The 18200-nt window shown below is 38.5% G+C and overlaps 1 protein-coding gene across 1 annotated transcript; it reads left to right on the top strand.

The window, feature by feature from the left end:
• The first annotated feature begins 3994 nt into the window (after positions 1 to 3994).
• Positions 3995 to 5409, top strand: LOC133784287 (uncharacterized). Its single transcript, XM_062223702.1, has 2 exons — positions 3995 to 4218; positions 4840 to 5409. The coding sequence occupies exons 1-2, from the start codon at positions 4050 to 4052 to the stop codon at positions 5097 to 5099; spliced, it is 429 nt and encodes a 142-aa protein (XP_062079686.1). The 5' UTR covers positions 3995 to 4049; the 3' UTR covers positions 5100 to 5409.
• Positions 5410 to 18200: the final 12791 nt, after the last annotated feature.

The raw sequence follows: 18200 nt of genomic DNA, 5'->3' as shown, positions 1-18200 counted from the left end.
TCCTATTACAGGAGGAGGGGTATCCTGATTTATCCAGGGCCCGGGCTGGTTTACCGAAGCTTCCAGGGCTAGCTGACCAGTAGGAACTCGATTCCGCGCATACTGAGCCAAAAGTCTGGCTCTGATGAGTGTCTCGATCTCATCTTTCAAATGCCTACAATCGTCAGTGTTGTGGCCAATGTCATTGTGGAATCGACAGAACTTGGAAGGGTCCCTCTTAGCCTTCTGGTGTTTCAAAGGCTCCGGCTTTTTCCAAGGGAGGTGGGCAGAATATGCTAGGAAAATGTGTTCCCTAGTGTTTGTGAGCTCGGTATAGGGCGCGTAGACTGGCTTAAACTTTTCTGCGGGCTTGTCCTTCTTCAGACCGTGTTGGCCGCCCTCGCCGCTCCCCTTTCTCTTGCCTCCACCCCCTTGATTATTCTGGGCAACGGTTTGAGTCATTTTCACGACATCCGTTTCCGCTCCAACGGACTGATCAAGGGTTTGGCTGGTTCCCGCGACTGATGCTCGCGCCTCTTCCAGGTTTATCCATTCCTGAGCCTTGTTCAGGAATTCATCCACGGTGCTGACACCTCTTCTCTAGATCTCATTCCATAGCCCGCCTCCAACGAGGATTCCAGTCCTCAAGGCCATAAGCTTGGAACTATCATCCGCATCCCTGGCTCGAGCTGCGATGTTTGCAAACCTGCTCAGGTATGCTTTTAAAGATTCCTCGGGTTGTTGCTTCACGTTCGCCAGGGTGTCAGCTTTGACACGGGCAGCTTGAGAAGTTCGAAATGGCCTCTTGAAATCGGCAGAAAAATTCTTCCACGAGCTGATGGAATGCTTTTTACACTGCTTGAACCACTGTCTAGCTGGCCCAATCAAGGTGGAAGGGAAAATCAAGCATCTCAGCTCAGGGCCGATATTATGGGCCATCATCAGGGTATTGAACATACCCAAATGATCCGATGGGTCCCCGTCTCCATCGAATTTGGACAGGTGGGGCATCCAGAAACCCGGCGAGTACGCTGTGGCTGCTATGTTGGAGGCAAAAAGCTCGAGCTCGTCCCCTGAGTCATACTCGTCCTTGTCCTTTTCTGAAAAGATTTTCAACATTAGCTCCTCCATCTGAGCTAATCGTTCTAGGGTCTGGTCCTTAGTCCCTTGGTTGTTCTAGGGTTGTTCAACAACTCCAGTTCCATTGTACGCGTTAGGCGGGTTATTGTCCCTCCAAGCTTGAGCTTGGTTAGATGGGACATTCCCACTGCCACGTACTTCAAAAGGACCATCCTCTCGGCGAGCATGACTTTCATTTCTGGCCAGATCCCCTCTCTGCGAGTTGAGGCGATCTCGAAGGTCGGCCCTCGAGGCGACCTAATGGCTTTGCGCCAAACATAAGCAATTACGCAGGTCTCCACCGGATCTGCCACTTCGGTGGCTCTTGGTCCAGTAGCTCCCGTTGGAAAAGCTTGGAGCCTGCTGCAGAGGGTGAGGATCTGGGACCTCCCCGCGTGCTCGTGGGCGATGGGAAGGACCGGCGGGAGGATGATTCCTCCTGCTGCTCCCGTGCGTCGGAATATCTCGAGCAGGACGAGGGGGAGATGGGTATCTTATCGGCGAAGGGGGATGCCTAATTGGTGAAGCGATCCTTGTCCCATCCGACCGGATTAAACTAGCTCGTCGTCGTTCTACTATGCCGTCTCCAGCTTCCTGCGCCCGGCGGTCTGATCGCGACATGGGAGGGCTGGCCGGAGCAGGTTGTCTGCGCGAGCTTTCCCGGACCTCCTCCGCGAGCAGCCACGAGCCCTTCTAGGCGCGTCCGATGGTGGAGCCGAACTAGGAGTTAAGGTTCTGACTGATCGGCTGAATTGCTGATTAGCCCTGGGAAACTCCTCAAACATAGCTTCCTGGTTATGGTATAGCACAGGTGCAGAACTCGAGGTTGAGGTTCTTACCGATCGACTGGGTCTGGGCCGACTATCCCTGCGGGACTTGCGAGTCCCACTTTGCCTCTTTCCGACGTTAACGTCGGTTGCAAGAGGGGGTAGTCGTGCCAAGACTTCTTCGATTTTCTTACTTGCTCTGGATAGCTGACTCCTCAACTCTATGTTCTCCATTTCTGTCGCCGTCAAGTAACCCGGGTTCGGATTTGGCGGTCGGGGTGCCGAACTCCCGGTGTCGTCCTGGCCCATCGGCTACTTTCCCGATCGCTGCTGGACCTCGGGGTTTGGTTCGTTGGATATGGCGGCATGGTGGGCCTCCTGCCCATCATGTTGATCTGCCTCGTTACCATGCCTCGACCGAGTAACCACCATGATTAAGTTATTGTGATTGCACCAATCTGAATCCTCTCAATGAAAAGCACCAAACTGTTGACGCGGCTTTTCCCCAATAGGTAATTATACGAATAAGTAGGATGGATTAGTGCAAATTGGTAAACCATAATATGAAAAGAATTGTAATCTAGATTTTGGGAAACTAATAGCAATAAAAAGATGGTCTCTCCTCTTTTTAGGTGGTTCGAATGTTAAAATCCCTCTAGTCCACCAGTCGATATTATTGATATCTCTTGACTATTTCTTACAGAGTGCTTCTTTACAAAAAATATCCCAACCCCTTGCACTATCCAGGGTCTTGGTATTTATAGGAAGATGATATCTGGGTAGGTATTGGGGTCATCCCGTGACCTCTTCATCCATCAAATCATTTAAGTGACATCGATGATTAATTCCTAAACCTTGCAGTGAAGTGTGGTCTAATCAATAGGTAAGGAGGGATAATGGGCCGCATGGCCCAAATCAGGCGTGGGATGTCTGAACACGCACGTTTATACTGCATGTCCGAGAATTCAGGAATAGAATAAACGCGTGAGGCCTGGGATATGCACGTTTATATTGCGTGGTTGACTTTACAAGGATTCGGGGGTGTCAGGCCTCTGATGCACTCCGAGCTTAATGTGGTGCTAGCTCGTAGTTCTCATCATGTCGACACAATGGCCCCAAGGAGTAGCTAAATGATTAACCAACTCGGGCTGGTTAAATTAGGGGATGGTAGCAAACAGCTCCAGGTGGACGATTGACACGTGGCAGACCGAGTTAAGCCCTTTCTTAGCTCGCCGAAGTGCGCGGATATTTAGGGCATACAAACTCTTTTACTTAACAATTTTAAGGACTTACTTTGGGAGTCATTAATACTCTTTTAGGACTCGCTTAAAAGTTACCATTTCTAATTTTTCAGCTCAAGTGGTTTTAGGACTCGCAGTATTAAGGACTTCCAAAGCAAGTCCTTAAAATTGTTAAGTAAAACACTCATTTTTTAGCTCAGATTTTTTTAGGACTCGCATATTTTTTTAGGACACTCATTACAAGTCCTAAATTGTGTTTTTTCAGGACTCTCAATGAGTGTCCTAAAAACTCCATAAACATTTTTAAGGACTTACATTTAGGTGTGTGTCCTAAAAAAGTGTCTTGTAAAGAGTATTTTGTAGTAGTGTTTATTCCACTATCTAAGCCATCTTGCTATTTATTAGTCCAATAGTAGAGAGCCAAGTACTCGTTCTAGAGTCTTTATTATTATTATTATTATTATTCATAAAATTCTTCCAAATGGATACTGACCAAATTACTAACGAACATATTTTCACATCCCACCAATGAATAATTGTGCACTCTCCTTGTATAGTTTTTTATGCCAATGTCACAGTTTTTAATTGAGTCACTCCCTTGTGCTATACACGCGATTAATTACAGTCAATTATTACGTTATTAACCAATGAGAACGGAATAAGAAGGTTTAATTTGGAAAAAACGTTGCAATTGATTTTAGTCTAAGAGTTAGTTCCAAAACCAACAAAGGAAAAGAAAAATCTGGTCAGATTTTGTTAACAATATGAACAAATGAAATCAAATTCAAAATAAGTATTCTGGCCAGAAAAAAGAAACACTCAAAATAAATTCCCTATATAAACTACTTGGGTTCCTCCTTTTTCAATACAACTACTCTCATCGATCATCTGAGTAAATATTGTCTTAAACCAATAAATACTATAACCTTTAACATTAGCGAAAATGGGTCTAAGCTTTGTTGCAAAAGTGGTCTTTTTTCTCAGTGCTGCAATTTGGGCAGTCTGTGAAGCTGAAACCATCGTTGTTGGAGGCTCTGAAGGTTGGCATTACGGCTACAACTACACTAATTGGGCAATCGACAACAGCCCTTTTTACATGAATGACAAACTGGGTAAGTTATAACGTACTAAATTACTATGTATATATATGAAAGACTTTTTAATGGTTAGTATCTATAGATAGGTACTAACAACAATTATAATGATATGGTACCATAGTTGTAAATTTTTTTCTACATTTAATACTTAAATAAGATTTTTAAAATTTTTTAATTTAATAAATATATGACCGGCATGTAATCAGGTAGTCTTTTCAAAAATTTAAAAAAATTAAATTATATTTTTAGAAATATTAATTGAAAACTATAAATATAAATATATAACATTAATATTAAAGTAATCATAAGAAGAGTAACCATTATATATATATAATATTAATTCTTATAATGTAACAACACTCAAAAATTTTACACAGTGCTCATATATACTCAATAATTTTAATGCAAACTTTTCGGCAATTTTATTTAACAGCAAGACCACATATTTAAAAATAACGCCATATTCAAATTTCAAATATAATAGGAGACCTGATATTAAATTGCATATTGTATCTCATGTGGCATTTAGCATGATATCGTAGCTATTTTTACGAGTTTTGTATACAAATTTGAAGTGTTCATTAACCATAACTCTACTTTGTTTGTTTGTTTTTATTATTATTAAATTGTTTTTAGTGTTTAAGTACAATCCACCGAGAAGTGCAGCGTCAGCATACACAGTCTACTTATTACCGAATCTGTTGAGCTACATAAGGTGCGACTTCAGTAAGTCTAAGAAGTTGGCAAATTCGAACCAAGGCAGTGGATTAGGCCTCACGGTGGAGCTCAACCAGTGGCGCCCTTATTACTTTGCCAGCAATGGCGGCAAAGGCAACAGCAGCCACTGCAAAGACGGACTTATGAAGTTCTTTGCCGTACCATGGCCTCGCATTTAAATAGTTATCTCTCTTTCTCTCTCTATATATATATATATAAATAAATAAATAAATAGATGAATAAAATATTATCCGAAAGAGAATTGGATGAAGGAACGGTTTAATAATTTAGAACCAAAGTAATAGGGCTGTCCTTTTCCCTGGTTTTGTTTTATCAGCTTGATCAATATTATTTGGACTATTTAAATTTGTAATACAGTTTACTACGTACTTGTACTGATCTTGCGTTGCATATGTTATTTATTTTATTTCAATCCACCACATGTAAAGAGGAAGAAAGAAATAAGAAGTACCACTTCATTTTCACGTACGTTATATACAAAATGCTTATGGACACTTCTTGATGATTTAATTTTATTCATTATAGTAATACGAGGAATAAATGCAATCATATATTTTAGTAGCATTATCTAAAAATGCCATTAACTCTTATAAATATTACTATAACAAATGCATAAAGCCAAATTCACAGGGAAATTTGATAAATTATGCTTGAAGTGGCTAGATGACGGAAAAATGTTTCACACACTTTAAAAAAGTTGGATTAGTATTCTAATGTTTAAATCTATCCCAAAATGCTCCTCTCATAACTCCCTTCTTATCTCTCTCTTCACTAGTTTCTTGTAGGAAATTTGAGTTTCTATGTAAAAAAAAATCATTGGTGTATTAAGATTACATTTTAGTACTATTCTTTTCCTTATTTCCAAAAATACCCCTCTTATTATTTTTGCACCCAACTCTCTCTCTCTCTCTCTCTCTCTCTCTCTCTCAAAATGACAGCCTCTCTCTCAGTTTTCTCTAAAAATGGCAGCCACAACACCACCATCACCAGACACCTGCATCCCCTCTTTCTTAGTTTTTTCTCTCTCTACCCCTTCGTTTCTCATCTCTCTTTCTCTTAATTTCTTCATAGAAGCTACACAAAATAGATCCATAATAATTTAGAATGATTTAGAACTTAAACTCATGATAAGTATCACTTAAGACACTAAGAACTACATTTCAAAAATATCTGGGCATAATTTTAGGTTTTTTTTTGCGATTTTTTTTTTCAGATCTGAAACTCTGAAATTTGTAGAAAATCGACTTCGCTCGATGGTGCATGATGCCATTAAAATCAAGAATTTCATGAAAGATTGACTTTTCTCAATTGTTACTCGATAGTTGCTCGATGATGAGTTATGCTTACCATTCCATTATTCACACAAACCCTTCGATGACTTATCGACTGCCTTGCTTGAGGAATAGTTTCACAAAAATGGAGACGAACCGGAATCATGTCCAATCTTGTTCCTCAATCTTGGGATTTGGATAAAAAAAAACGTCGAATGGCCCTCCTTATGGCCTCTTCTGCTTTCTCCTTTGTCGAGTGCTTAATTCGATTCTTGTAAGAGGCGTAATGTAAAGTCTCAAATTCGCTAATAAGGCTTAGTGCCTCGATTAGTGTCCTGGGAGAGCATAAATGGATTAATATGTGAATTTAATTGAATATATGTGTGATTATGTGGCATATATGAATTATATTGTGATATGAACACTTATGCATGTTTATGTGTATTAAATATGCATGTGGGCTCGTTTTCGTAAATAAGGGCATTTTTGTAATTTTGACTCGTTGAGAATTGTTCTTATGTGTGTGATTGAGACCACATTATTATGTGGATATATTCACAATATTCTGCTCGACACATTCCTAGTGAGCGAGTTAATGGTAAAGTCACAATGGGGTCAAATACCCGGCTCGAGGTAAGCCTAGGGGTATTTTAGTAATCTAGTACGTTGTCGGGATTAATCGGGTGATGGGTAGTAATTTGGTGATTATTTGGGTATGTCGGGGTTAATTGGAAAAGTATGGTGTAATTTGAGGATTAGTGGGAAATGTGGAAAATGACAATTTTGCCCATGAGGGCATTAAAGGGAAGCTATTAGGTGAGGGGCATTATGGTCTATTTCCTAGCCTTGGTTTGACATAGTTAGGACCAGAAGCTTTCAGAAGAAGAAAAAAACCAAAGGAAACACTTAACACTCAGCAACTTCCACTCTCTTTCTCTCTCTCTCTCTCATTCATCTCTTTCTCTCTGGGGCATTAGGGGATTCTTGATTTTTTTAGGAGGAAGGCTTAGAAACTTAAAGCTTGGTGCTAGGTATTGATTTAAGGTGCAGCTAGGAGGACGAAGCCCAGCTAAGGTAACATTTTTAGTCCTGTAAATTCTAAGTTTCCATTTTCCATTTTTGGTGTTTATGAGCTTCAAAGCTCAAGGTCGGATTTTGGGTATATTGTGGTGTTATATTGTTGTTCTGAATGAATTGCTTTGAGTTTATAACTTGATTCTGGGTTTGGTTTTTATTTAAGATGAATTTTGAGGAATTGGGCTCGGAAATTTTTTTGGAAAATCTGGGTTCGCGGGGTTGCGCCACGGCGCTATTCTTGGAGCGTCGCGACCCGCATGAACTCAGGGGCTAGGGGTGGTTCTCTGTACCGCCTTAGTGTCGCAACGCTGGGTGGGTTGTGCTGCGGTGCGTGTCTAGGGAGGTAAGGGAATTTGTTCTTTGACTTGTAGAGGACTACAGCGCTAGTGTGGGGTGCCGCAACGCAAATTGGGGATTTTGGCCTAATGGGGTTTTTAAGCACAAGAACTCAAACCTAAAGGCTCGGGAAGGGTTCTACTACCCGGTTTAGTAGAATTCAAGATCCAGGAGGCTAGGAATTAACCCTGAAGCTTTTAAATAGTCTAGTGCTTGATGGTTATCTGTTATTTTGTTGTGACTAGGTTATACCGTTAAAAGGGCTCGGGAGTAAGGATCGCGCTCGGGATCGCCATACGCTTTCTGCTCGGGACTCGTTGTAAGAAAATTGCACCCTAGTTGTGAATAGGACTCGGGCCTTTATTAATGAATAAGACTATAATTATGCAAGTGATTACTTGATTAGTCATGCTTGTATACACTGTATTTGATTGCGTGTTATGCAAATTTTATGTTGATTATACTTGATCTGAAAGCTCAGCCTAGGAGAGCCAGGGTCGGTGATACGTGTGCGAAATGCAGACTGTTTTGGCTAGGGTAACCTAGGAGTGCAATATGCACTTATCTTTCCCGAACGCCACCTAAATAATTAGACTGTGTAACTCATTGGTTGTTTAAATTAGACTATGTGTTTGTTTGAGCAGGGTTGTCACTGCTAAGCTTGTTATTTATATTATGTTGTGTATTTGAATCTATTGATTTAAGTTTTCTTGTTGAGCCTTGGCTCACAAGTGTTATGTGATGCAGGTAAGGGAAATGGGAAGCTGGATCAACCATGAATTGGAGAGTTTTAGGGGCAGCGTGTACATCTATAGCTGCTCGACCGCCACGGCCGAGGATTCGAGAAGGACTAGATTCAAACCTTAATTTTGCCGCTTAGGTCTACTTATGTTGTAATTACCCTTTGGAGTTGTAAATGCCTTGTAAATGTTTATTTTGGGATCCAATGTACAGGTTCAAACTTTTAAATGAAAGTAATCGTTCCTATGATCAAAACTTCTAAACCCTAATCCGTTAATTACTATTACTTACACGTTTATATCCAAATGACTTGATTAGCAAGTCCAACACTATTTAAAATACAGAGTGTAATGGTCTTGGCTATCCAGGGCATTACAACTTAGTATCAGAGCGGTCTAGGTTTAAGGGTTCCTGAAGACTGGCTGGGCATGTACACTTACCGCTAAAGACCAGCTCGACTCAGGGTTTGGTAACTATTTACGCGGTTATGTGTTTAACTGCTTAAATAAGATATAAATTCTTTATTTTCTTATCTTATTAGGGAGCATGAGATATACTGATAGGGCCTGGCCCTTGACTACTATGTGTACATGAAAAAGCATGCTTATTAGCATTGTTATTGTATGTTGGTGTTATTGAAATTCTTATTAGCATTGTGGTTGCATGTGTTTGCTTAATTATTGATGTTGGACCATGGGGTGACTTCTAAAAAAACATGTTATCATTGTCTAATCAGTCGAGTCGTTGATTGCAGATATACTTGGAGAGCTATGTCTCCAAGGCGATCAGTTTGACTAGTCGGCACTAAGATCGAGGCTAGAGATGATAACCAAGGACAGAAACCTCTGCCAGTCCCTGGGAACTGGCAGTAGATGCTTGCTAATATGCATGCCAGACTTCAAAGTCAAGAGGAAGAGATCCGCTTATTGAGACAGCAGGTTCCGCTAGGGAACACTACACCAAACATGCTGCCTGTAGTGGTAACAACCGTACAACAGTCTGTAGTTGAAAACAAGTGGGAACTGTTGTACGAGAGATTCAGGAAGAAACATCCTCCAACCTTTAAGGGATGACTAGATCCACTAAAGGCTGAGCAGTGGATGAGCCTGACTACCTCCACCTTGGATTTTATGAGGGTGGTAGGTAATGATAGAATGGCTTACGCCACCTTTATGTTTCAAGATGATGCCCTTATTTGGTGGGAGGTGGTATCCCAGACTCAAAATGTTTCTACTATGAGTTAGGATGAGTTTAGAGACCTGTTTAACCAAAAGTATTACAGTAATGCGGTTAGAGCAGAGAAACTGAACGAGTTTACCAGTTTGGTGCAGAGCAGTATGTCAGTCATTGAGTATGCCTTGAAATTTGATAGGCTGGCTAAATTTTCACCTCATTTAGTGCCTACAGACACAGTCAGGCAAGATAGATTTGTTCGGGGGCTAAATACTATGATAGCCCATGATGTTCGGATTACATCAGTACCTTGGGAAACTATTTATGCCCAGGTGGTTGAGAAAGCCCTCACAGTTGAAGAGGCAGAGAACAAGATATGGAGGGAGAGTGTTGCACAACGTGATGTTTGGAGGGTAGTGCCTCTATTTGTAGGATCTGGTAGGGGCGGAGGCCCTAGTGACCAGAAGAAGAAGACCCCTGACACCTCGACCAGTACAGGTCCTGATAGGAGGGGTCGGGGTGTTCAGGGCAGCTGTCAGGGCGGCAATGAGACTTGGAGGAGTTACCTAGAGTGTGCCAGGTGTAGGAGACGCCATCTAGGTGAATTTCGGGTGAAGGCAAGCTATCTGTGCGGGGTGGTTGAACATCTCAAGAAGGACTGGCCGAGTTTAAAGAAAGAGGAACCCAAGACGGTGGACAACTTGACTCAAACTCGAGTGTTCGCCCTGACTCAGGCAGAGGGTGAGGCTAGTCCCTCAATAGTGATAGGTCAACTTTCTAGTGTTGGCACTCCATATACTTTATTGATTGATTCTGGTGCTACATACTCATTTGTTTCTAGTAGAGTGATTGATAGATTGTGTAGGCTCTGTGATTATTATACTGCGGGGTTTGGGGCATTATTTCCTACTAGGGAGCTAGTAGTCTCTAGGAGATGGGTTAGGTCATTACTAGTGGTGGTGGACAATAGAGAACTATCTGTGTTCATGATTAGGTTGGGTATGGATGATTTTGACATGATTTTGGGAATGGATTGGTTAGCCGTGTATGGGGTGACTATAGACTGCAAGAATAAGATGGTAACTTTTGATCCTAAGGGTGAGGACCCCTTTGTTTTTGTTGGCACTGTGCATGGACTCCGTATGCCTATGATATCAGCATTGAGGGCTAGATACCTATTACAAGGAGGTTGTATAGGATTCCTAGCTAGTGTGGTGGATACCACTAAGGTCATGCTAGTGGGACCAGAGGAGACCAAATTGGTGTGTGAGTTTTAGATGTGTTCCCTGAGGACTTACCGGGATTGCCACCGCACCAAGAGATTGAGTTCATCATTGAGTTGGCCAGGTATAGAACCAGTGTCAAGGGCACCATACAGAATGACTCTGGCATAACTGAAAGAGTTGAACGACGATTGATTACTGCTCCAGTGCTGAGCCTTCCTTCAGATGGGGGTAGGTTTGTGGTGTACTATGATGCATCGAGATTAGGATTAGGATGTGTGCGAGTGCAGAATGGGAAGGTGATTGCCAACGCATCGCGATAGCTGAAAGAATATGATCAACAATACCCTACTCACGATTTGGAGTTAGCAGCAGTGGTATTTGCACCGAAAGTGTGGCGACACTATTTGTATGGAGAAAAGTGTGCGATATACACCAATCATAAAAGTTTGAAGTATTTCTTCACCTAGAAGGACTTAAACATGAGACAAAGACACTGGCTAAAGTTAATAAAAGATTATGACTGTGAGATTATTTACCATCCAGGGAAAGCCAATGTAGTGGCATATGCTTTGATTAGGAGAGGCCCAAGACAATTATTTAATTCGAAGCAGATATCGAAGGAATTGGCAACAAGCATGCCTAGAGCAACGATAGAGTTGGTAGTAGGCTGGTTGTTCAATATTACATTGCAGTCCACTCTTTTGGAGAGAATATAAGAGGGCCATATGAGTGATTCTTAGTTGATAAAGCTTAGAGAAGACGTCTTAGCTGGAGTAGCTAAGGATTATTCCATTACAGAGATGGGTTTGCTAAGATACAAGGATCAGATTTGTGTTCCGATGGACATGTGTATCAGATGAGAGTTCCTTGATGAATCTCATACCACACCATATTCATTACATCCAGGCACCATGAAGATGTATCAGGATCTAAGGTCATTGTATTGGTGGCCTGGGATGAAGAAAGATGTGATTGATTATCTGGCGAGGTGTCTAACCTGTCAGCAGGTGAAGGCTGAACACCAGTGGCCAGCGGGCTTATTACAACCTCTAGGTATTCCTGAGTGGAAGTGGGAAGACGTTACTATGAATTTTGTAGGAGGCTTGCCTAGGACGGTGGAGCAACATGACTCGGTATGGGTGATTGTAGACAAATATACCAAGTCAGCACATTTTCTGCCAATGAGAACAAACTTTACTGTAGATCAGTATGCACAATTGTACGTGAAAGAGATTGTACGTCTCCATGGGGTTCCAAAATCTATAGTGTCGGACCAGGATCTCATTTTTACCTCCAAGTTTTGGGGAAGCCTGCAGAAGGCTATGGGGACTTAGTTGAAGTTCAGTACAGCCTATCATACTCAGATAGACGGGCAGTCTGAGAGAAAGATTTAGATATTGGAAGACATGCTTAGAGCATGTGTAATGGATTTCGAGGGGTCCTGGAGTAAGTATCTTCCATCGATTGAGTTTTCATACAATAACAACTATCAATCAACGATTGGAGTAGCTTCATATGAGATGCTATATGGAAAAAAGTGTAGGTCACCCATTCATTGGGATGAAATGGGAGCGAGGAAGTATTTGTGTCCTGAGATGGTATAGAGGACTAATGAGGCCATTGAGAAGATCAGAGCTCGAATGCTCGCCTCGCAGAGTAAACAGAAAAGCTACGCTGGCCCTAAGCGTAGGAACGTGGAGTTCCAGGTAGGGGACCAAGTATTTTTGCAAGTTTCACCACCGCGAGGAGTAAAAAGGTTTGGGAGGAAGGGCAAGCTGAGCCCTAGGTTTGTAGGACCTTTTGAGATCCTAGAAAGGATCAGGCAGGTAGCCTGTAGAGTGGTTTTTCCCCCATTATTATCAGTGGTCCATGATGTGTTAAACGTCTCTATGCTTCGAAAGTATGTGTCGAACACAACCCATGTTCTGGATTATGAGGATTTGGGGATGCAGAGAGACTTCTCTTATGAGGAGAGACCAGTTCAGATCCTTGATAGAAAAGACGAGGTTCTGAGGAACAAGACAATTCCTCTAGTTAAAGTTCTATCGAGAAATAGCAGGGTCGAGGAAGCGACCTAGGAACTAGAGTCAGATATGCGGGATCAGTATCTCGAATTGTTAAGGTAAATTTCAAGGATGAAATTTTCAGTAGGAGAGGATAGTTGTAACGTCCCAAATTTGCTAATAAGGCTTAGTGCCTCGATTAGTATGTCAAGAGGGCATAAATAGATTAATATGTGAATTTGATTGAATATATGTGTGATTATGTGGCATATATGAATTATATTGTGATATGAACACTTATGCATGTTTATGTGTATTAAATATGCATGTGGGCCCGTTTTCGTTAATAAGGGCATTTTTGTAATTTTGACACGTTGAGGGTATAAGTGTACTTATGTGTGTTATGTGATTGAGACCACATTATTATGTAAATATATTCGTGATATTGGGATCAAGGTGATCTGTGATAGTCAGAATCCCGTGATCCGCAGGGGAGAAAATTGGGTAAAAGCTGTGCAATCCCACATCGCCTGAGGAAGGTCATGTTTGATGATTCTAAGACTGTGTAGGTATGGGACTACACAGTTGAAGATGACTTAAATGGATTGATGGGTACTACCTATGCCAACAAGACGCATCTTCTTTTCGGTAGCCCATCACTTGAGAACTCTAAAGTTAAGCGTGCTTGGGCGAGAGTAGTACTATGATGGGTAACCTCATGGAAAGTTTTCCCAGGAAGCGTATGAGTGAGGACAAAGCACGCTGGAAAGACTTATTAGGAGTGTGTCCTAAAAGCATGTAAAAGACATTTGTTTTTCTATGAATAAATAAATACAATGGTTTATTATTATTGTTATATTTAGAATGTTAAATTATTGTTTGAATAATTTTGTAAATATCAGAAAAATTCCATATTCATTATTGAGGATATGATCTTGTATTAGTACGAGAGAATTAAGATCACATGAATGAATAAAAATAGTCAACAACAACAAATTAAAGTTATGGAATTCTTTAATTAAAGTTGTAAGTACGGTTTACTGATCATAATGATACAAATAATCTAGATTCGGATTATTGATGTGGTAAGACATCTCGGTAAAGGTGCTTTATATAATATGATTATATATGACATTGACATATATGAATTAAAGTCTTTATCCAAAAACCATTTAACAGTAAAGACTTGTAATTCATATCATAACTGATGATCATCTATAAATCAACCTAAATCCTTAATGTTCATGAACTCATATTCATGTTTATTAAATATTTTGATTCATTCGTTAAGGTCTCTTCATAGAATGAGGCTAATGACTTTTGTTTTGGAGATTTAATATCATGGATGGCTGGGAACATGTATCAACAATAAGAAATCTAATATTTCCTAACAAATAGTATATTAGTTCCCTTAAGGGTTAATTCTGGAACTGAATGATTTTGAGCTCAAATCTATAATTAGATTATAGTTTAATTATTCACTAGTGAATTAATGGTACTTAAGGAATAAGAAGTAAATTAGAAAGGTAAAATGGTAATTCTTCCATTCTAATTTATGAACTAATTAATTAGAGGGTTGAACTATTGTAAGATGGTTATATCAATTGACGACTTAAGATAAGATTTCTATAAAAGTATATCTATAACATCAAGAGTGCAATTCTGAATTTATAGTGGAGAAATATCAGAATTAATAAATTAACTATTATAATTAAAGAGTTTAATTATTTAGTTTTAATTTATTGGAGCTTAATGTTATAGGTCCATGGTCCCCGAAATGGCTCAAACAAACACTGACAAAGGTAAATACAAAAATGGGCAAAATGACTTATTTGATAAGTAAAATATTTTTCTATGCATCAAACATAATTATTGTATAATTATGTGTAATTAATTAATTGAGAATTAATTATTTATTTGATTTAACAAAAATATAATTAATTTTGAATTAACTTATTTTTGAGATTTTTGGTATTTAAATAATAATAAAAATTGGGAAAAATCACATGCCATCCCTGGCATGTGGTACACGTGTAGCACAGTGCACAGTCACTGTGCTACACGCATAAGAGACTCTGAGCAGTTTCATGGTTCCACAATTTTAGTTATTTAAATATTAAATAAATAATGAGATATTGTAATATGATTAAAATATTATTATTTAAACAAAATCTAATAATTGATTAGTTATTTTCAAATTGTTTAAAATAACTAATATTTTATTTTGAATATATTGGATATATTAAATATAGGAGATCAGTTTTTCAGAACATAACTTTTTAGGGATAGAAAAATATCTTGAAATCTCTCTCAGAGAAAGAGAACAGTGATACAAACAAAAGTCACTGTTCTTCACAAAACCTAGGTCCAAATTTTATCAAATCTCATGTGTTGAGAACATCTGATAAATAAATTTTGCCTATTATTTTGTATAGCGAGCCCACACTCGTTCTTTGTGTGCTGAGAACATTTTGGAATATCTTGGTGTGAGATCTCAAGGATTTTGCCATACAAAAAAATAGCAGCAAGGAAGGACTTGAGGTAATTTTTTATTCATGTCTTTGATTCAATATATATATATATATGCATGTGAAGAAGTAGATCTAGAAATCTTGTGGGATTAAATTAACAATTTGATTGTTGTTCCGCTGCGTATAATATCTGATTTGATCAATAAAAACTAACAAGACTCGTGTTGGTTTGCAAGACTAGTTGTCATTCTAGGTAGCAACCATAGTGATGTGGGGTGTCACAAATGGTATCAGAGCCTTGACCCAGCCAGAAGTGTGGTCGATGGGGACGTCGAACCCCTAAGGGGGTGATTGTGACAGTTAGAATCCTCTGCTCTGCAGGGGGAAGACAGGGTAAAAGTTGTGCAATCCTACATCGCCTAGGGAAGGTCAAGTTTGATGATTCTAAGACTGTGTAGGTGGTCTTGGCTATCTAGGGTGCTACACGTAATTTTTCACTCGGATATCCATTTGGGTTGATTTTTTTTTTAATTTGGGTATTTTTTCGAGATACATACGTTTGATATGTGTATATACACATTTGGTAAGTGTAAAGTTTGAAAAAAAATACGAAAAATTCAAAACATACCTCATGTTTAAAACATGTTTTTGTATGTTTTCATGTTTTAAACTTCTTAAATGTGTATAGAAACATTTCGAATGTGTAGATCTAAAACAAATACCCAAATTAGAAAGAAAAAAAACCACCTCAAACGGACACCTAAGTAAAAAATTATGCATTTTCCAATAATTGCATCGAGCACCATCGAGAAAAAAAATTCATAAAAAAAAAACTTTATTTTTAAGGCCCTATCGAGCAACCATTGAGTTTTCATCATCGAGAAAAGTCAATTTTTTCATGAAAATCTTTATTTTTAGGGACCTATCGAACTGACATTGAACACCATCGAGGAGCATTGAGTTGGGCATGAAAAACATGATTTTTAATGGAAAAATTGATGAAGATCGATGGTGCACGATGCCCTGCTCGATGGTGCTCGATATAATTCTTGGAAGATGCGTACTTTTCAACTCTAGTGTTTTTTTTAGGTAAATTTTTTTTATTTGGGTATTTTTTTCTAGATCTACACATTTGAAAAGTTTATATTCACATTTAGGAAGTGTAAAATTTTACAGCACGACCAAAATTGGGATATTATTTTAAATTTTGGTATTTTTTCAAGCTTTAAACATTCTAAATGTGTATATACACATCTTAAACATGTAGATCTAAAAAAATACACAAATTAAAAAAAAAACAATCACCCGAAACAGACACCCAAGTGAAATTTTTTGCATATTGTAAGAATTCCATCAAGCAGGCATTGAGCACCATCGAGAAAAAAATATTTTTTTTCATTAAAAAAATGATTTTTAAAGCCCCATTGAGCTGGTATCGAGCTAGCATTGATCACCATCGAATTTCTGAATATTTCAGAGTTTTAGATGTGAAAAAAAATCGTGAAAAAACAAAAAAATCATGTCAAAATCTGTTTGAAATGCATAGATTAGTGTATGAATTGAATATTTTCTTAAGTTTAAGCTCTTAATCGTAAAAAAAAATGGGTTATGATGGTGGTTTTGTGGCTGTCGTGGGTGGAAGGGCCATGAGAGGAGAGAAGAGAGAAAAAGAAAGAAGGAATAGGGAAAGTTATGGGAGGGGTATTTTTGGAAGAATGGAGAAAATAACTTATTTTTTTAAGGGTACGTTGGTACCCCGTATTATGTCGTATTGTATTGTATTATAATGAATTGTGTTTTATAGCATATTTTTATATGGTAATATGTTTGGTATTGACTTTTACTAAAATATTATATATTTATATGTAAATACAAGTTAATACCAAACATAGTACTATATAAAAATATATTATAAAACACAATTCACTATATTATAATACAATACAATATGACATAATACGGCACATCAAACACAATGTGCAAAATATGTGGGATTTTTTTTTATTTTGACCCCCGCATTAACTATAAAAACTCAAATTTCCCTTTCTTTTTTCTCTCCCCAAAACCCACGACCATACCCCACCCTCAAAACTCACTTGCAGCAATTGTGAACTCCAATCAGTGAACTTAATACCACTTTTGAGCACCACCTCCTCTCACCATACACTACAAAAAAAAGGTTGTATCGACAATACATATACTAACAACAATTAAAAATTTCGTCGATAGAGGTATTTTGGAAATGTGCCCAAATTTGACGGTATTTTTTAAATGTTTAGTGATTCCACCAACAACATATGTTGTCAACAAAAGTTGGTCGTACAATAAAAATACTTGTCTTATTCTTCCTCTAGTCGCGCGAATAAACAACCCAAAAGCCCTTTTTTTTCCACTACTACCCAAACCAAAAGAGCCCTAAATCTCACCATCTCACCTTCTCAATCAAGAGATCCTCTCACAACCCCAAACCTCAAACTTAAACCTTACACTCTCACTCGTTAATCACATGTATGTATGTATGTATGTATGTATGTATGTATGTATGTATGTATGTATGTATGTATGTATGTATGTATGTATGTATGCGCACATTATTATTTTTTCTTTCCCTTTCTCCCCTCTCACCATTTCTCTTTGGTGTTCAACGATGCTCAGTTCTGGAAGTTTTTTCTGTATTTTTTTCATCGTGTAAATATATATATTATATTTATAAATTACATATTTAAAAATACATTTGTTTTATGTTATTTTTATTAAAAATAAATTACATTTTTTTATTATTACAAATAAAAAAAAACAGATTGTAAATTGATTATTAAATTTTTTTTTTTGTTTTGTTATTATAACGTCCCTAGTTGCCTATCTCTATTAAAATGCTAATTTTAATAATAACTTCATAGATTACATTATCTGGTTGAAAATACAGTGGGTTTTTATTTGAAATAGATGTAGAGTTTGGAT

This window comes from Humulus lupulus, chromosome 6 (assembly GCF_963169125.1).
Source record: "Humulus lupulus chromosome 6, drHumLupu1.1, whole genome shotgun sequence".
NCBI classification, from domain to species: Eukaryota; Viridiplantae; Streptophyta; class Magnoliopsida; order Rosales; family Cannabaceae; genus Humulus; species Humulus lupulus.
The sequence above is the reverse complement of the archived record's forward strand: the minus strand, read 5'-3'. Positions and strand labels throughout refer to the sequence as shown.